The following is a 20,867-nucleotide window of genomic DNA, read 5'->3' as shown; positions in this document are numbered from 1 at the left end:
AACAGGATCGAACAGCTGGAGCACAGGGCGCAGCCTTACATTTGTCCAGAAGCGCAACAAATTTGCATTCGTCAACAAGTGTGTGCGAGCCACTTCGTATGAAGCGATGCAAAGAGTGCAAGTTCCTGCCAGGTTTCACTGTGAAACAGTGAAACTGCTCTGGCCTTGAGGCCGGAGCAAGCAGAACATGTTCTGGACGCTCCAGTACAGGCGTAGTCCCGCACCTGGTCTGAATGAGATCAGTAACACACACTCTGTTCAAGTGGATCCTGTTCATGGTTGTACCAACCAAACACATCCCTAGGCATCTGTCAGTAGCATGGCTGTAAACATACAGGCCACATGTATGTCTCGATGGTCCATCCCGTAAAACCAGGCTTCAGTAGGAGACATACTAGTAACCTAGTCCAGACATACCCAGACATACCCAGACATACCCAGGCATACCCAGACCTACCCAGGCATACCCAGGCATACCCAGGCATACCCAGGCATACCCAGGCATGTGCTCTCCTCTCCGATCACACTCTTTTGCACAACCAACAACACACTGAATACAGTACATGTAGTGAACTCAATACAGGTTGAGAACACTACCATACCCATCACATGCACAGTCGCATGGGATGCTTCCAGGCAGACAGACAGACACACACACACATGCAAAGACAAACAAACAGACAGACACACATGTACACTTACTCACAGCCAGACCAGAGCTAGTGAATGCGGTTCATGAAGTTCTCTTCTCAACGACCCATATTAAATCTTGATATGGATGCTTGACAGCACTAACTTGCATGGCAAAGAAGATTAAAACCGTAGGCCGACGGTATTGCACTGGTTGGAGCAACACAGATGTGTGCTCCTGCGTATTGTTGATGTTCTCTTCCACTCTCCCCCATTCCTCCTGGCTGCTCACTGAGCGACTTCTGCCTTGGGTAGGAGAAGTGACTCCAGGAATGTTGTACACAGTGACGACATGGTGGGCAGAGTGTGGGCAGGAGCAGATAGAACCTGTACATACAACCACAGGGTTCGTAGTAGAGTGTTATACGTGAAGTCAGTAATGGGGTATTCACACGACAGACAAATCCACGTGCACGGGAAAGTTGAAGGGAGTGACATACGAGAAAAGTGACTTTGTGGATTCACACAGCTGCACTTGACGACAGGCACGTTTGCATTTTTGAATGCTTCACCGACCAGTAGCCATGGGTATTTCAAATTTTCAAAACACACATACGATAATTATCATGCTCTAAAGAGCCGCGTAAAAAATCAAGTCTTGCTTCGCGCTTTTTGGTGTAAATGTACTCGTGCACGCCACGATTATCGTGAAAGTGGGCCCCCAGCTCGCTTTGACGTTTCAGCCACTTTCAGGCACTTTTCTCGTTCACAGGTAAAATACCATAGCAACTTTCCGGTGCACATGGATTTGCCTGCCGTGTGAATACCCCATAAGGGCCTATTCACATGAGGTACCACATTCGCTGCAGTACAACGCTCACATAAAGGAAGACATACCCCCCCCCCCACACACACACACAGACAGACCCCCAACACATACCCACATACACACATACACAGAAACAATGCACCTGAACGACACCAGATTTAAAAGCAGCATGACACGGGAGCTAAATAGCACACACATTAAACCCCGTCCCCTGTCACGCTTGTTTTAAAAGTTTACACTTACCAAATGTGCTGTGTGCTGTCGCTGACCACTCTCCAGTGATGGTAGTGCTTCTACACGACAGAAGGGAAGCATATAAAGCAGCCAAATCTCCTTTGAACGCCACAGTGAGCATACTTGTGTCATGTTGACTTGTCGTGAAAACGACAATGTACTGAGCTACCAGCAAGTCGGAAGCTGAACTCCCCGATATCCTCGAGTTTTATAGCAACCAATGCCGCCACACGTGTGGTTGTACGACTAGTACATCGAGACCAGCAGTAGCAAGTAGAGATACACTACTGGCCCAAGGGAAGCTAGGTACTAACTAGTAGTACAGTCAAAGCTATTATAGACAGACCGGCAGTAGATGTCGCACAGGCAGGAAACAGCTGTGCAACGGCAATAGCATTCTTATCCGACCGATTACCCTGGATGATCAAAGTTAATAATCATGAGCAGCATTGGTTGACGATAGCTTACGTTTCACGTCAACAGACTTCTCCTCAATGAACTTGGCGAGCGCCGTTGGTTGATTCTGCTCTTCCTCCTGTTGCCATTGCAAGGAGATACAGAAGAAGGATAGGAATCAACAGTGGCATAATGTCACACCAGGTACTCAAGTAAAACACAGTTTGGAGACAAGCCTGCAGTCGGACATCGGAGGTAGCCACGTGCCTCATAATCCAGGCTGACCTGAAGGTGCAGTGCAATGTGCCTCTTTTCTAACCGAGAACACATTTTTAGAATGCAGACACGGAGCAGGAACAGCAGCTCAATAACGAGAGAGCTTGGAAGCTCAGGGCCCTACGCTATGCTTTTATGCTTTTTTGCCTAGCTCATCGTACATGTTATAAGAACTGATGGAATTGTCTTTTTCCGTTCATTGGCCACATCACTGTATTGCAAAAACGTTTCAATCGGTTTGAATATTATGAGTTAGGCAAAAGTATTTGCAGAATTTATTGCGGATTGTTGTTTCTCTAATAATCATCTACTTTTGTTTTGCTCCTTCTTTAATTTTTATCTCCTTATATTGTAAATCAACAAATTTTGGCCGATGAGAAATAGAAACCTCTCGATTAGAGAGGTTAAGATGCACGTTATTTCCGACGTGACGCGCAGTTTCACGTCAAATTTGAAATCGATCGGTATTTTTGCTCTCACATGCATCCATTGCTCAATCATGCATCATTTGCCTATATGACAAACGTTGGCCTGCGATTTACTTTGTCCGGTTGGTACCAAGCGGCGAAATCAGCGAAATTAAATCGCCAGCGAACATAAGTTGATTTTAATACAGGAATCGGATTTTCTGGCCTTTTTGTAGTAATACATCTACATTTACCTGTTGAGCCAATGACGACGCCGAATGCATGGTTGCCTGTGGAGCACATTACATAACTTTACAGTCTCCTAAAATACGTATCCTGTCCGACGGCAAAAGAGGCTGCAGATTTAGTTTTTCTGCGCGTCGACGGGATGTCTGCGAAGTGAAAGTTCAGCTCGCGTTATTTGGCTCGCACGTCGAAAAAATCAACGCGAGTGACCTGCTGCTCACGTCGAAATTTGGACATTACATAACTTTACAGTCTCCTATATAAATACGTATCCTGTTCGACGGCAAAAGAGGCTGCAGATTTTGTTTTTCTGCGCGTCGACGGGATGTCTGTCCTGACGTTTACTGGGACCGGCGCTGACTCTGCCGATCACGGCGTTCTGGACTCGACGGGATGTCTGTCCTGACGTTTCCTGGGACCGGCTTAGACTCTGCCGATCACGGGCGTTCTGGACTCAACGGGATGTCTGTCCTGACGTTGCCTGGTACCGCCGGACTCTACCGACCACGGGCGTTCTGGAGTCGACGGGATCTCTCTTCCGACGTTTCCTGTGACCGGCACTGAATCGCTCGTTCACGCTTATTTTGGAGACGACGGGATCTCTCTTCCAAAGTATGTTTATGCTGACGCATCCTATCACCTTATCGGCGTCTATTCTAATTTAATTTCCTCCTCGTCTCCCTATTTCTTTCCAAATCCCACTCTACATCAGGGAGTCGTATGCATAATACGACGAATATTGGTACGGTACGGGACAGATACAGGAGCCCGCAAATATTGTGGACAGCTGTTATGTACAATCCTGTAGAGCCTTTGTAGTCACAGATACGGGACAGATACGGGATAGCGCCAGGCGTGACACAAACAAACAAACAAACACACAAACAAACAAATACCAAATTAAAGCTGTGTGGACCCTGGCTAGCGCCAGACGTTACTGAAGTAACGTCTTCTGCATAGCTACGGGAATAAAAACAATTACAGCGGTGCATATCCCGCACAAGCAAGGATCAAGTGAAATCTGAAGTCGAAAAGATGTGTATCACATACCCCTTCCTCCAGTGACACTTCTGCTTCATCTGAGCGGCGCAAATACAGAAGTTTCTGGAGCAAGAACAGCACAGAGTACAGCACAAAGAATGAACGGAATGACGAACAGGGCACAGCAGTATGCCACAACACGCTCACCAACCAAATGTAACAATGAAATCGCACCTAGACAGAGAGACAGACAGACCGAGCAACCGACACAATGGACGGGTGGGTAGACATACACACAACGCCATACCTGGTCCTGGTTGATCACGAAGAGCTCGCTTTTCCGTCGCCATGGCTCGAGCGTACGTCCGGTCTGCTCTTCCTCGGCATTCTTGTCAGTGGCGCTGGGGCGCGGTACAAACGCAGCACCGACCACGGGCTGTGAGCTGAACGAACTGACATTGCACACGGTGCGCGTATCTCCAGGCTTGAAGATAAACGCTGTATAACAAGGAGAAAGACTCAAAGTTAGTTGCTGGACGAACAACTCGCTGGTGCCGGAAAAGCAGCAATGAACAAGGATCATTACACGAGATAGAGATGATCACAGTTGTAAGGCCCGACTAACACCGTGCACGAGATACACCATACTTCCTTTCCTGGTACAGGCTGGGAAGGCAACGGGGACCTCTCTACCTCAGTAGAAATCAGCACTATGGCTAGAAGACGGAAGTGCACGCATACTGATTGCCTGGAGACTAACCTGACACATGCGGGTATGCTGGTGTGGACTTGGTGATGGCCGCTACGTACGGACTATGCCTGTCAGCGGTCAGTACAGCCAACGATACTTGAACGGTCGAGACAACTGTCCAGAACCAACCAGGAGACACAACGCGAGAACAATAACATACTGAGCACATCAATTTATACGACATAACACGCACAGACTTGGGCTCAGCTGCCGTTTCAAAACCTCAAAGTTGAAGGTCACGATTGTAGCAATATTGCACAAGCTATGCTGAGACAATACATTTGTTTACAACGAAACCTTGTAGCAACGGAGCTCTCTTATCTCATACATAGGGGTTACTAGTCACATTCAAGAGATCAGTGTGAACTAGGAGCAGCACTGACTTTTTACTAGCTACCAATACACTAGCGCTACAACACACACACACACACACACACACACACACACACACACACACACACACACACACACACACACACCGTTGTTATGCTGTTCCACTACTACCGTAAACGTGCGCAAATCAGCACGTACTTTACTTTCAAATTTAGTGCTCACACCCGTACTAACTTTCGGACACAAACTAACTTTTGGACCTGATTTGTGTGTAGTGGAGAAGTCATATTTTTGTGTCGACGTACATGCTACGCGCTGCATGAGCAAACCATACCGGTACTTATTTCGGGCAGTACGTTTATCGAGTTAAACTTGACTTCAACAGACAGAGTCAAAAGGACAAGGGGGTATTTATTGAGGGCAGGTACTTATTTACGGACTTTTACGGTCATGGAAGACACCGGACAGCACTGGGCACTGCTGACGAGTAAGCATGGTAAATTATCACACAGTACAATAATGGGCACTGCTGAAGGCCAAGCATGGTAAGTTATCGACGTACTGGATCCTGTGACAACATCCCAGCAGATCAGATAGCGAGATGTGGCAGCCAACAGATAGCGTGTTGAAGACAAGCTGCCAAATACCAGTAACCTATACAAACGCACAGATACACAAAATATGCATGCACGTACACGCGTACCCACACACATCAGATTTAGAGAGCAACGGAATCAAAGCTACAATTCTATTTGTATTTCAGCATGAAGTTGAGAGGATTCCATCCAGATGGTCACAAGCCAAGGTAACATTAGCCTCATGACCATAGGTATATGTACTTGAATGTCACAGTGGAGATGCAAACAGCTTTTCAAATCAAACATGTGAACATTTGTTTTTTTGGTTTGGGGGGGGGGGGGGGGGATTGCGTCAACCATGCACACCTTAGTCGCTCTACTCCAAGCAGACGTGGATGACAGGTGAGTCATCGGACCAAATGCTCTTATCACAGCAAAAAGCTACAGTCAGAAATGTGTACAGATACTGAAGGGTGTCTATGGTATCCAGCTGGCAGTACTAATAAACCACTACAATGCTACTCACCGGATAGCATCATCAGCATGGGGTAAGACCAATGTGCTGCGCAGATCACCACTCTCCACATCCCACAGTGTGATGAGCTGCACGCACCACGTACACAGACACACACAAAGACACACACGCGTACACACACACACACACACACAGTGGACAGCCGCAATCAAACACAGACAATGTACAACTGTGTTAGGTCAGGGAGAAGATGACATACTCGGAGCAAGAGAACCGGGACTCAATCAAAAGCATTACGCTTCGCACCACAAACCGCACTGTTGGCCGTGTTTTGAAATATGCCAAAGTGTGCACAATAGTACATGACCAACACAGAGGGCTGTACATCAGCCATCCAGAGAAAGGGACCAACCACCAGGAGGCTCTACAACTACAACCACACACCTTCGCGTACGCCACGGCCAGCAGGGTACCATCAGTTGTGAAAGCAGTGGCCACAACTGGTGCGGGCCGGTGATGTGTTGAGGACCAGCACTTCCAGATGACTCTTTCTCCTACACAGGCAGCACAGAAGATATGAAAATATTAAAACAGAACAGTTGCAACAAATGACACTCCACTCTCTTTGCTCCTACTGATACGGACATCGCTCTCCCAGCTACGTTCTGATCTCCACATCAGCACTTCGCCACACAATACACACCAGGAATTTAGTCTGATGTGGTATATCTGGTCAACTTGCTCAAGAGACTAGCATGATGGTCTAAAATCACTGTGAAGCACAAGCACAGGGTGGATGAATGAAAAGAACATCATCACCAGTGAGTTCACACTACGATCCTTTCAAAGAGGTCCACGTTTACATCTACTCAACGCCATAAAGTGCAGCCTGTTTTCATGTGGATGTAGTAGCAGTTACCTTGCTTGGTGCTGACGCCCACAGAAGCCCAGCACTTGTGAACACCAGTGTCGTAAGACGTCACACAGAGCACTTCGGCAGGCTTGACGACTTCCTTGCTACGCTCCAGATCGTCAACTTCCATGGGCTCCGGCGAGATTCCTGAGGACAACTGCGCCGCACTCGGTTGAAAGTGAAGAGATGTGATACGACCAGCGAGAGATTCATCAACATGAGATATCGGCTTGAACCTGGACGGGAGAATAGGAAAAAGACGTTCATCCACGAATAGAGACGGCTCTTGACAGGGAGATCGAATGTGGCACACAGATAAACGGAAATGTGCACATGTGTGTACGAACACCAAAACCTGCACAGTCAGGCTGTGTTTACATGAGCATTTTTTTAAACCTGTCGCGTACACAGATCGACAGGAGGGTTTACACTAGGGGTGAAACAATCATACCGAATACTCGAGTACTCGCTCGGTTTTTTTCCAAAATAAACGTACTCGGAATAAATCAGAGTACTCGTTCATACATGGTGCACGCATTTACCACAGAAATCTGCAGTTTCAGAGCAGCAGTCGGCAGATATTGATGTGCAGACTGTGTGGCAAACATTTGTTCCCGAGTAGAGAGAGCCCAAATGACCCACCAACCAACATACCCGAGAAAAATGACTGCCACTCAGTTCAATCAGGGTTGTATCATGCCATTTTAAGGCCCTTGGTGTGCACTTTTTAGGAGATGAAGAATACTCGAATATTCGATCGGAGAAAATCAGAGTACTCGAACTCGGGATCTCAGTGCCAACTTTCACCCCTAGTTTACACACAGCATTACGCTTGACCTGAACTGAAATCTCAACACAACCTCCAAGGGGACAGCATATTAGAGATCTCCTCGGGTCACCCTCTTCATGTAAACATCTCAAAGTCTTTGAATCGTGCTGAGTTTCAACCCGGGTTGAACGTTCTCACGTAAAGAATGCCTCAAACGCTGCATTCTTCAGGCACACCGAAAGCCAGTGAGACAAATCCAACAGTTCTACTTCATGGTAACCCCACACTTACTGGCCAGCCTTCCGCGAGAAGTGCCAGAACTTGAGCTGTTGACTGGGTGCAAAGCCAGGTCTCTGCCAGTGTTCCACCTGTAGGCACCAGCATGGACATGTTTAAACAGCAAACTGTTGTCAACATGAGATGCACCTGTAACAGCCAATATCCTACGAACTGTTGTCAACATGAGATTCACCTGTAGCAGCCAATATCCTACAGTAATATGAACAGCCATACTGACGCACAAGACACTAGTGGGGCAATGCATACAAGCTAAGTCCACAGAATCACGGAAAACAAACGAAATCTCATCGAATAAGCAGGGTAACAAACTTAATAAAAGGACCAATACAACATCCACAACAGTCAAAATGGGATGCCTTGAAATACAAAACGCCCGTACCGTTGCTAGCCACATGCCATCGTCACTCATCGCCACATGATTTACAACGGGGAACGGCACAATCTTTTCCAGCGATGGTGCAACGTAGTTTGCACATACGACATCGACCTGAGAGAAAAAAAAACAATAAAATTCATGCACAGTCGTAAGCATAATGCACAATGACGCGTTATGACCGGGGTGGTGCAACACGTTGAATGTGGTACCTTTGACAATGCATCACGGCATGCAGCATACTACACGGGCTATATCACAATAATTAGGCACACAGTCACACACACACACACACACACACACACACACACACACACACACACACACACACACACACACACACGCATTTGTGCCAAATGAAGTTGATGTAACTGAGTTAAGCAGTGCTGATTCAAGCTCAACGGCTGTACAAGGGTGGCTCCACATCTCAGAAATAATCACAAGTCTACCACAGTGTACAATGTACAAGTACAATGTAGCAGTGCAAACTCCTGGTGACTCACATCAAAGAAAGGCTTGTCAGCGAAAGGATCGTATATCTGCAGCATGCCCGATGCACCGTTGAGCACCAGGCCCGACTGAGAGTGATGCACCACTAGACCAGCGGGCAGCCGATTACCATACCTATCGCCAGTAAACACTACAGAACAAACATACACACAAACATACAAATGAGTGTACACCCACCCGCACACCCACAAGCACAAACGTACACACTCACCCACAGGCACAGACAGACAGACAGACAGGTACAGACAGACAGACAGGTACAGACAAAACATCCATACATGCATAAGCATACAAGTAACAAAGAGAAATGCCTGTGGGGGCAAAGATCAGCGCTGCACGTGCACACCCATAGGATACAAATTTGTGGAGAACATATGAAGTGGATGCTGGTAGTGCATACATGCAAAATACATCTAAGGGATAAACAGTGCAGAAAATGCATACAGTGGAAAGTGCATGCAGAGCATATGCAGAGCAGAACACATGCAGAGTGCACGAAGTCCAACTCAGCCAAGACAAGACACCAGAAAGCTGACAACAACATGATGCCATGCCGATAAGCGCAAAGCAATTCCAGCAGCACATCATGGCAACTGAGAGAACAAGTCATACAATACACTACTCGTCCACACATGTACACTGGTTACATACCTTTGAGCAGTCCTCCAATTGCATACATTGGACTACACGTGTTTCCAGACACCATGCGAATGACTGCAGCCAAAAGACACAGCACACCAACGCAACACAGCATGATCAGTAACATGTTGCCAGTACAGCCAGCCCCATGCGGTGCACATTGAAGCTGGAATACATGTACATGCAAGGAAGCGAGGCGTTAACAAAGCAACAGGCCCTGAATGCCAAAATCACAGCAAGAAAAAACGCATTATAAAGCGACTGTTTTAGAACCAGAGCTAGTACTAGTAATACAGGACTACATGTAGGGACTACACGAACCATTGTCAGCGTGTGAGATGGCTCTGAGATCATCCGACGGAGAGGACGTAATGTGCTTCAGCGGTGCACCAAGACGCGGCAAGAACTTCTTCGTGGAGCCAGCGTCTTCTAAGCGCCAAGCAACCAGTACGGACTCCTCTCCACCAGACAGCAGGTAAGAACCTGCAAAGGACAACAACAACAACAGATTCTCAATTAGAGAACCCGTTCCTACGCTAGCTTATTGTTACGAGTACCTGAATAACCCCCAGAACCTGTAAATCCAGAAATACTCGCACGCGAAACATTCCGTACAATGAGCCTCCAGAACCATTCATGTTCAAACAATATCCATACAGAGAGGATGTGTTCCATCAGTGCGAATGACACTGATAATTTCATACGGAAAGTCAGCATACGAAATACAGAAAACTAAAATGCCCACAAAATATTCTGGATTTGCAGCACATGCACTATTTTTTCCGTTAAACCCACAAGAGCAGGAGGTGTAGCTGTACCCTTCTCCCAATACACAGTACTGTTTTAAAAAATGCAACGCTTGGCTATTCAAGAAGGCACCCCACGTTAGTATCATATCTCTGCGCTTCTATTTACCATCGTGCGTGAATGCCAAGTCCATCACCGCGTGCGAATGCCAATGGAAGTCCACAGACTCGACTTGCGAAGCACCGTCTGCAATTTTATACCTGTAATACACACGCCCGCACACACACACACACACACACACACACACACACACACACACACACACACACACACACACACAGCCGCACGCAGCCGCACACACACACACACGCACACACACACACACGCGCGCACACACACATACACACACACACACACAAGCACACACACAGATTATGACACAAGCGCACAGCAGCTGTGAATGTTCGGGAAATGAACAGACATACTGAGTTATTGAAAGAATTGGATCACTTTAAATGCTTCAGTAGTGTACCCTCAAGTAGAGATCTCCATGGAAAACTGCATGGCCAAGTTGAAAAGTACTGCATAGTGTGATATCCAGAATAGTGCTAGCAACAAACTGATCAACCTTGTATCTCACCATAGCTTGATTTGACCACCTGCACAGCCAGTTGCAATGCAAGCTTGGCTAGGATGTGATGCAACGCACGTAATGCCAAACGATGAACTCAACCTAAACATTGTGGAAACATAGATGGACAAAAACAACGACAAGCCGAAATCGGTGTGAAATGTAGACGCCAGACAAACAGGAGTGTAGACAACCAATCGATTAGCTCTGAAAGACTCCAGGAAATGACTTGATAGTACATGTACATGATACACAGAGGCAACATGCTCATCACACTGTGACTGCTGTATGCATAATTCTACTAATACACAAGAGAGAGATTGGAAGCTGGGTCGCAACTCTGAGTTGCACGTATTACTACAGCCTGAACATAAGGGGGAGCACGGTGAGAAATACTGAGGGGAATCGTAGCGAACGAGTCAAGTGCCGGCGAGAAGTTGCTAAGTCTTTAGACTTGAGGCTATACAGCAGCAGCAGCAGCAGCAGTTCCCGTGTGAATAAAATAGAGCTGGGTTATTATTCTCAATACCCGCCTATGTAGTCCAAGTAGCTCAGGACCTAGGACAGTAACAGCTTAGCTACGGTACTTACTTTGTTAGTTGATGGCGCACACAGCTCCACATGTAGATATTCTTCCGTGAACACACTACAACGGATGACGTCTACAAAAAGCCAATCATCAGACAACAGAATACTCTTACTAGACAATCAAATGAAGGAGGACAGCAAATGCCATACTTCGAAGTACTCGAATTTCAGAAGTTTTCGGTACGAGGGCAACAGGCCAGGTTAGGTGAACAGAAATTTTCGGTACAGAGAAGCAGTTCCCTATTGGATTGTGTGTGTGTTAGTGTTTGTTCGGTGTATTGAAGTGTTTGTTCGGTGTATTGAAATTATAGGTATGAAACAGATGCACCGAAAGTACCGAAAATAAAAGTACACCGAAAATTTGTGAAATTCCAGTAGATAGGTAGTACTATGCACAGTTACTCATGCATATACTGGACATGTACTAGCAGCCAAACCACCAACATGAAAACACAAAGACATACCATAATGTATAAAAATAAAAATACATTCATGTGTGTGTGTGTGTGTGTGTGTGTGTGCGTGCGTGCGTGTGTGTGTGTGTGCGTGCGTGTGTGTGTGTGTGCGTGCGTGTGTGTGTGTGTGTGTGTATACAACTAATCACAAGCCACCTACCAAAGTGCTAAAAAAAGGTTGACAGCCCGCAGAGCTTAGCCATTCTATGTATAAGTAGGCATGGGTTTGAACGTCACTTTTGACACCATGTTACAACCACAACATAAGAACGGAAAGTGAGACAATGAGGTTTACAGAGAAGTTAGTACAGCCAACGAGGGCGTAGCACACGTACGATATGGCACGTTATACTTCAAAGCACATGTCATATACGGCGTGAATGATACGAATGGAGACTGCATGCGATAACCAGTGCACTGCTTGAAGCAAAACATCTCACCGCTTTATTTACGACTATTCTCTGCTGCCTGGGCTCGGGCAGGTCAAACAGATGCTTGGCTTTAGGGCCATCGGTGATCTTCTCCGAGGACGGCGATGCAGCGCTCATGGTCATCGAGGCCAAGTCAAACCAGAAGAGCGAATAATCTACCAAAGACAGGCCAAGTGCAGACAGAATACATAAGAATGCCCTGATGCGCAGACAAGCTACATTGTGCATGTATAGCTAGTAACAGTGCTGTCACTGATAGTCACATACCGTATTTTCTCTAATAAAAGCCCAGGTCTCCAATAATAGCCCAGTCTCCAATAATGACCCGGGGTGAGGGTGGTTTGAAATAATAAGAGCACAGTCTCTAATAGTAGCGCGTGTCACAATTGGAGTATGCAACAAGTATATTGACTGCATATAAAACAGCAGTACAACCTGCCAAGAACATATTTGTAAGGAGATTTCGGTCTACTGCTTCCTTCCTGGCGCCAATGCTACTGTGAAACATCTGTTTTGACAATATTCCTAAGTTAAGGGTTGAAAAATCAGTCTTGATATGGTCAGTTTATGCCTGTATAGACTGGAGTCGGCTTGATAGTTGACAATTGAAAAAAAATAAGAGCCCAGTCTCCAATAATAGCCCAGTCTCTAATAGTAGCGTGGGTAGAGCTGTCACTGAAAAAATAAGAACCCCGGGCTCTTACTAGAGAAAATACGGTATTCAGCAAGCAGCCTTGCAATCCAATGCACGCAGTCGGTGTGGACAGTTCGGCCAGCACCCATGCTTCACCAGGCCCAACCAGCTCATCAACACTAGGCCAGGGAGTGTGTTTAATGGAGCCTACTGCTCTTACAAGGACTGGGAGCAGCACTGCCATCAGCACAGCCACGTTGAGTAGAACAACTAACCATTGTTCGATTTCTCCTGCAGACAGAATACACGATCCTGTTGCTCAGAGCTGAGTAGGGCGATGTCGGTGAGCGGCTCACCAAAACCTGAAACCTACAGCACCAGACAGCAGCCACGCCAGGCAGAAACACACACACACACAGAGCATGGGTGTGATGCAACCCACAACAACTGACCAAGAATCATTATTGACACTGACCCGCTATTGGCCAATTAATCGTCACACGGAACATCCGCTGCAAAGTTCAGAATTATTTGAGTCCCAGCATTGGTATATCTTGGCCGATTTTTACAGTCTTGGGCTTCCTGGCAAAATCTATCCAAAGTGAACAGGATGAGACTAGACTGAAGTTGACACATGTGACGAAGCCAGCGCTGCAGCCCAGCTCCAGCGCTGGAACTATCCAGTAGACTGCATCCTCAGCAGCCATTTGCTTTCTTTGCTTACATCCATCTCAAAATTTTTGTGAAGGCTCACACAAGTCCCCAGATACGACTTGAATCCGTCTTCCCATGAATATCCAAGGTCAGTGCAATGCTGACATGATTTCGGAGCAAAAATGTCATGATTCAACTTCCAAAGCACACAATGCTGCAACTTCACATCATAGCACTTAAAAATTAGTTAGTTTAATTGTCAAAACCAGCAATATATCAGCCAAGCTAAAACTCTCGAGAATAGAACAAGCTTCAGGCTCTTCACAATCAACATCCACTCATACTTTCATTGCCCTCTCGTAAAATGGAATACAGGCAAAAAGAACCTGACCAAGCACAATGCATGTTATACAGTAGTGATGAGATAGCAACAGCGCAAAGAGGAGTCGCCAGAAACAACATGGTAAAATGCATAGCCTCATACACATAGAAGGAGTGACAATAAAAGGTGCAATTGTGAAGAAACGAAACAGAAGTGTGCTGTACTGTGACAAAAATAGACAACCAAGGGACACAACTAACGAGTTGTTGCCCACCTGCCAAAGGGCCCAAGTGTGAAGTACTAAGTACTAGTGGAATAGTTTGAAGGTGTTGATTGTTAGGAGCCTGAAGCGTGTTCTTATCTTGAGTGTGATTGTATCTTGGTCCCCAAGAAAACAAGTTATAACATGGACGAAATTCCCATTCGATGTTGCGTATGAGCAGCAGGGAAAGAGATATGGTATGATTCAGCCACTTACAGTCAACTTCGCTAATACAGCTGCGGATATAACGACAATTCGCGAATAACGACAGCATGTCCATGCCCAGAGCAAAGTCCCTTACAAGTGTAATACATATAATAAGACTTCGGGTATAACGACACTTCGCGAATAAGGACACCTTTTTGATGCCCCGCCGAGTGTCGTTATAAGCGAAGTTGACTGTACTACATTAGTGGCATGCGTCTCTTCACCCTAAACTCTGTGCTAAGCTAACACATGCTCACAACAAAGAGTGGTCGTGCTTACTTTTAAGATACCGCCATCGGTGTCCCAAACAACAACATTGCCATCTTCGCCACATGTGATTACCTGGACACAGTGCAATGACAGGAATTCGACACAATCTTACATAGCTCAGAACAGTGCACAGATGCCTAAATACCAGCAATGACAGAACCAGGGGCGTGATGGGCGCTTGGCAAGTGGATAAGGGACGGGGTTTTGCGCAGTCAATAACTACTGTACATTAATTATTAGTATCGAAATGAAGAAAAAACTCCAAATCCATCCACACCCTCAACTGAAAACCTTTTTCGTTTCGAATAAACACATGGTAAGCTTGAACGACACGTTAGTTCAAACCCAAACGTGGTGTGGCACAGCAAGCTAAACATAGTGGAAATCCAAAACGGAAAAGACAACAGACACACCTAGTGTTCAAACACCAAGCAGCCATGACCAGCGCTACAGGCTTAACCAGGCATCACAACAAAAGTAACGGCAGAACTACCAAACTTCTTCTCCGGTGATACAGTGTCAAACATTGTCTCCCGCACTACTCGCCAAAAACCACTTTAAGAACTGCACTCACTTGAAAACAATTCCTAGGGTTGAGTGTGATTCCGGTTACGTAGCCCGTGTGGCCATCACGCAACGAGCGAACAAAGCGACCAGATTTGGCGCTATAGACGCGAACAGTATTTCCCGAACAGCAGTACACAAACCTGTAACAGAGCAGTATGGGCATGATACAAGAAATAATTACTTAGAAATCATAGCACAGATAACGCCCAAGGTTGGGTAACGCCTTGCATTCAAATGAAAAGAAAGAAGTCCAGTTATATATCCTACACATGTACAGTAACAACAGTCACACGACAATAAGTCTTGAGCTCACTATCAGAGTTCAAGACATGTGAAAGAGCATTATTTGCAGGGCATTCGACTAGAGGAGTCCAGTGTGTATTGGGACACAGTTGGTACACAATTTACCCAGTATTATACTCGACAACCCCACCTGCACTCTTCTCATCAGCATTAATTGCCCCGATAGCACTCAACACACACTCAAGATCGTTACCAGCAGCATGGGCATCACTAGAGACCTTTCGCTAACGATTTTCGTACACCATTTTCGTAGTGCGGGAACGAGGTTACGAAGATCTTACGGAAGTTCGTCTGATCTGGACGGAAAAAGCCACTTTCAACGAATATTGCTTTCGTTCTTGTTTGGCGGGATTTGTTTCAGATTTTTCAGACTTTTCCCTCTACTCTTTCTCTTATCCCTAACCGTAAACGTGTCAGTGTACTATGGCTTCAAATTTACCTGCACCTGTTCCTCCGACACCTATTACACCGGATAGGCAACGGATAGTTTGGGACTCAGGCATGGACTTGGTCCTGCTCAGACAGATTCGTGGATCAGGAAATCCTTTTGTCCGTGGTTCGTCGGTAATGGATGATGTCGTGGATGAACTATCCTCACAAGACCGGCGATTCGGCAATTTAAAATAGAAAGGCGCTTCAGATAGGCTGCACCTGCTGATGTCGAAGCAGAAATCCAAAGATAGCAAAAGCAAATCGGCCTCTGGTATTGTAGAGGACTTCTCCGAAGCAGACGTGCTTCTAACCGAGCTACAGGAGCTGAAGGCCGAGAAGGAGCAAGCCGCAGTGGCAGTGGTGACAGCCAAGCATGCGGAAAAGGCTGTGGCCGAGCAGATGCGAGCCGATGCTTGTAGGACCCTTTCGGAGAAATCTTCAGCGGAAGACCGGCCCCAGAAAACCAAGCGGAGCAGCACGTACGATCAAGCGGATCCTATTATTACGTACCTCGAGAAGAAAAATGATGCTCTTCTCAAGATTGAGGAGAGAAAAGTGTATTTGGAGGAGGAGAAGTTTGCTGCTTCTCATGGTGCAAATGCAGTCGCACTGGAGGAGCGAAGACTCGCGCTGCAGGTATGACCCATTTTTACTTTCATGCTGTATAGAATAAATTTCAAGAGAAAATGCTTCAAATTGTTCATGTGTTCAATTGTTTTTTTGTTTATTGAATTTTCTGATTTCTGTTGGTGATTCTGTTCATGTTACCCAGGAGAGGGAGATGGCCCTGAAGGAAGAGGCTCAACGGGACGAGCTTGCGTCAAAAAAGAAAAAGGAACAAGAAGAGAGCAAGAAAGCAGAAGATGACCGTCAAGATCGCAAGCAAAAGGCAGAACAGGACCGCGAGGAACGCAGTATGTTTCTGCAGCTAATGGCAGCCACTGTCAAAAAAATGCAATAGCTTTTTCACTTCTTCACGAAGGAACAGCCCTTGCTTTGTAGCTTATCCACTAGTCCCGCTTTCACCCAGCACTTCACAGTTGTATACCTGTAACCATTCCAATGTTAACGTCATTCTAACCAGTGTTATCAATGCCTTTTGACCAATTTCACCATGGAATTTCATTGAACAGATATAACAGAGTCTTCACCATTCCATAATTGAATGAATGACTAAACGTAGTCTGTTTTTAAAACTGCTAAGTAGAGGGAATATCCACAGCCAAGATGTTTACAGTTCTTTCATGGTCTAAGTGTTTGTTGTAAAATGGAGAGATGGCACAGCAACAGAATGATGTAGTGCTGACATCATTGTAGATACTCTGCTAAGGTAGGTGGAGATAAGTTGAAATACTTTGATGTCTTGTTGCCTTCTCGGCAGATGGTACGGCAATTTGTGAGGAGTGCAGACACCTTGTAGTAGGCAGCAACGGGCTGAAGCATGATCTTCTGCTGCTTCTTGAAATCATTGAACGCCCACTGTGCAACGACATCACCAAAGCTCCATTCCACCACCATACGTGCAGAATTCATAGCTGTATTGAATTCCTGTTGCTCAGCTGTTAACGCAGCTCCTTGATAGCCCTTCATAAGAAACGGCGACAGTGGGTATGCGGGATCTCCATACAGTGCACATGGCTGACCATTTGGTTTCCTGGCAAACTGTTGCAGCCTAGGCAGCAAACCACTTTCCAAGAGAACACCTGAATCATGCCGTCTGCCTTCAACGGGACCAAATAAATGGCAAATCAAGCCATCTGGTGTGACACAGGACTGGTATTTGAGGGCATGAACCCGTTTATGTCCATTGTAGAATATGCGCTGGTGAATAGACGGCTTGCAAACACTCCTAACTGTGCCATCAATGAAGCCCCATACATCCAGTGGCACACTTGTCTTTCGTCGGACTGCCTGGCAATACTTGGCAAATCTGGCAGGTGTCAGGAACTGGTGGGTAAACGGATCAGTCAACAAACCATCCCAATTCCTGAAAATCCATTGCAGGGTGATATTGAACACGATGCTCAGTGATGGTTTGGACCTCCCAAATTCTTCGCACATATCACCAAGAGTGTTAGGATACGAAAGACGCCTCAAAACCACCAGCAGCCCTTCCAATCCTGTCCAACAGTGTCGTGACGGAGCACGAAACCTCGCTGGGAGGCTGAGCCGTTCAAGCAACTCCATAACCTGTGCTTTCGTGAAGCGATATCTGCGAGAACATGTCTCCTCATCAATTTTTTCAAAGTTTAATCGATTACCCACATGCTGAGGGAGATTCGCACAGGTATCTTCAGTTATGCAATGGATGAGAAGTAGGAGCTCCTCTTCATCCAACATTCCATTCTCGTGCTCAAGAAGGAACAGAGATAAAAGCATTTTGAATTTTTGATGATTGAGTCAGATCCTGGCTATAGCATACAATTACAGACCGGTCGTAGCTTGAGTGATCATGGAGTGGAGATAGGAGGAAATCAAAAAACCAGCGTGGGGAATAGAAGGGTGCAAAGTTCAGGTCATGAACTGCGCACCGCCGGTGAGAAATATGTTGCTACGACAACAACGCAACGAAATGTGGACATGCGAGCGAAACGAAAAATTTACGAAACTTCGGTACGTAATCCAGACCAAAGGAAAATTAACGAAAATCGTTAGCGAAAGGTCCGTAATAACTCCCCATACTAGCGGAGGTACTAGGACACCGTCTTGCACAACATGCTATGGCCGCAGAGAAGCTTTTGAAATTTTCGAAGCAGTAGCAGAGTTGCATGTTCCTAGTTGTTCGTGTTCACAACACATAAGCGTCTGGACATGTAGCGGTATGTGGACCGGTACCACTGTCCAATCAAACGATTACCATGCATATACGCACGAGGGCTCTACAGTAACAGTATTGGATTGCTGGTGATATGTATAGGCTAGAGCAAACCGATATGTCTGGCAGCTTTGTTGACTTTATTTCCTGTGCTTTTCACCAAGTCATTACATTCATTCATCCCTTTTCACCTCCCTCAAATTAACGGTTTTTCGTCACATTCAGCTATTATTACATGAATACTGCTGAGCGAGTATACACAATTCCTATATGAGCCTAGAGCAGGCAGAACATGTACCCATCAAATAGGCACCGGTGTAGTAATATATGGGCGATTCGTAGCCTAAATCGTAGGTTATACTGATAGATGATAGACGTAACTGTAACATGATGTGCGGTGGTTCACATACAATCATAGCAATGCGCTACTGTCCAGGGATCGTTGAATTAGGGCTACGCTACAAGGATATCCCAGAATTCACACTACGTTCAACATAGTTATCAGCTTTTAGTGAAGGAATTATCAATATCAAGGCCAAGTACTAGTACTCAATGGTTGAAAGCACAATACACATTCAACTTACTCAGCGTTTGCACTGAAAACTGGTGGTCGCGCAGTGATGGACTGGCCGCCTCGTACCGATGCAATGAACTGCTGTTCCTCCTCCATGCCACAGCAACTTTCCCCTAAATCGTTACAGCTTGGCACCGTTCATGCTCACCGTCTCCTCGAAATAGTGGAGTGAACAATTATTTTGCCCATGGACGTTGAACATGCTGCATATCTCTCGGATTTCTGGGTGCAAGCTTTTTTTTCTGTTCTCAAGGAAAATCATTGATTTTCGCAAAAGTTCAGAACCAAAAATCCCCTGATCTTCTGACGCCATTCCAAGTCTATGCACGCACGCGCAATCACCATGGTTCTAGTCTACGTACTTCACAGTTCTACACTGCAAGATCAATAAGAGAAGAGGCAAGATCAAAAGTACATGAAAATTAATATTAATTTTTTCAATTTCTGACAGATTTATTGAGGACGTGGATGGAGCTTGTATACTGTGTAGTAAAAAAATAGTACATGTACCGGTAGTATAAAAATACTGTACTGTATTTTTACTACTGACACTGTACTCCCTCCCGACCCTAGGCCCTTAGGCTAAGGCTGTAGCAACGGTAGCTATGCTGAGTGAGGTAAAAACAAGACTGTCAAGATAAGAGTACATAATTATTAAAAATAATATAGAGGGTTCTTGGTAAAAAGTAAAGAACCATGTGAAAGGCCTGTGTGGCAAGCTTTGAAAGTTTAAAAAAAGAAGGTTCTGGCAGCGGTGGGATTCGAACCCACGCCATCGAAATGACTGGAGCCTAAATCCAGCGCCTTAGACCACTCGGCCACGCTACCAACGCACCGTTGATCTCTGTAATGTTGAGTGTTGCACTGAAAAGTGAACCAGCAGCACTGGACAGCGAGTTCGAGTAAGTATTTAGTTGGAAGGATTTTCTCGATTTGCCAAAAACTCTACTCTGTCATACTCATGAAGATGATTTTGAATGATATTGCCTTTTTACTATGATGGTAAAATTAGCAATAACAGCAGCAGCAACAATGTGGGAATTGAAATTGAAAATAATCATGAATAAAAATGTTGAAACCCAACATCACTAGTGCACTGCGGCGGCGCGTAACAACGTGAAATAAAAGATGCAAGGACAACTCACTAATCCTTATGCACCGATACAGCATCCCCTCACTAGTGGGACCATTGTTATTAGGTTAGGGCCTGTTTTGGACTTCCCACTCTAAATAAAGAATACAAACAAAAAGCAAACAAACAACTGCTCCAGCCCGGGGCACGGTTGCCATTATGCCGGAATTTTTGACCCTACTATAGAGCAAGTTGATTAACTC

At 45.7% G+C, this 20,867-nt stretch overlaps 2 protein-coding genes and 1 non-coding gene across 3 annotated transcripts; 1 reads left to right on the top strand and 2 right to left on the bottom strand.

Annotated features, from left to right (window-relative positions):
• Positions 1–727: 727 nt before the first annotated feature.
• On the bottom strand, positions 728–19,744 carry LOC135814078 (WD repeat-containing protein 75-like). Its single transcript, XM_065327138.1, has 23 exons — positions 19,543–19,744; positions 15,416–15,548; positions 14,851–14,913; positions 13,402–13,495; positions 12,502–12,647; positions 11,610–11,680; positions 11,028–11,120; positions 10,556–10,647; positions 9,962–10,123; positions 9,653–9,715; positions 8,995–9,131; positions 8,498–8,605; positions 8,110–8,186; positions 7,056–7,285; positions 6,581–6,690; positions 6,188–6,264; positions 5,646–5,737; positions 4,760–4,864; positions 4,307–4,497; positions 4,069–4,122; positions 2,162–2,228; positions 1,703–1,752; positions 728–1,017 (listed from the first exon to the last, which is right to left on the bottom strand). Exons 1-23 carry the CDS (start codon positions 19,626–19,628, stop codon positions 919–921), a joined length of 2,400 nt encoding a protein of 799 aa, XP_065183210.1. The 5' UTR covers positions 19,629–19,744; the 3' UTR covers positions 728–918.
• LOC135813314 (uncharacterized) lies at positions 16,369–17,396 on the top strand. The gene is made up of 2 exons (XM_065326415.1): positions 16,369–16,779; positions 16,916–17,396. Exons 1-2 carry the CDS (start codon positions 16,369–16,371, stop codon positions 17,102–17,104), a joined length of 600 nt encoding a protein of 199 aa, XP_065182487.1. The 3' UTR covers positions 17,105–17,396.
• Positions 19,745–20,278: 534 nt separating the features above from the next.
• On the bottom strand, positions 20,279–20,360 carry Trnal-uag (transfer RNA leucine (anticodon UAG)). The gene has a single exon. It is a non-coding gene; the product is annotated as a tRNA-Leu (tRNA).
• Between the last annotated feature and the right edge of the window lie 507 nt (positions 20,361–20,867).

Source organism: Sycon ciliatum, chromosome 4 (assembly GCF_964019385.1).
Source record: "Sycon ciliatum chromosome 4, ocSycCili1.1, whole genome shotgun sequence".
In the NCBI taxonomy this organism is placed as follows: Eukaryota; Metazoa; Porifera; class Calcarea; order Leucosolenida; family Sycettidae; genus Sycon; species Sycon ciliatum.
This window is presented reverse-complemented; position numbering and strand designations above follow the sequence as displayed.

What these genes read in the sequence shown, in the direction of transcription:
- LOC135813314 (XM_065326415.1), top strand. Translation starts at nt 16,369, where the DNA reads ATGTCGAAGCAGAAATCCAAAGATAGCAAAAGCAAATCGGCCTCTGGT. An exon ending in AGCGAAGACTCGCGCTGCAG is followed by an intron (nt 16,780 to 16,915) that starts GTATGACCCATT and finishes CATGTTACCCAG; the next exon opens with GAGAGGGAGATGGCCCTGAA.
- LOC135814078 (XM_065327138.1), bottom strand. Translation starts at nt 19,628, where the DNA reads ATGGAGGAGGAACAGCAGTTCATTGCATCGGTACGAGGCGGCCAGTCC. An exon ending in GAATAGTCGTAAATAAAGCG is followed by an intron (nt 11,681 to 12,501) that starts GTGAGATGTTTT and finishes GGCTTTTTGTAG; the next exon opens with ACGTCATCCGTTGTAGTGTG. An exon ending in CATCTCACACGCTGACAATG is followed by an intron (nt 9,716 to 9,961) that starts GTTCGTGTAGTC and finishes TTTTGGCTGCAG; the next exon opens with TCATTCGCATGGTGTCTGGA.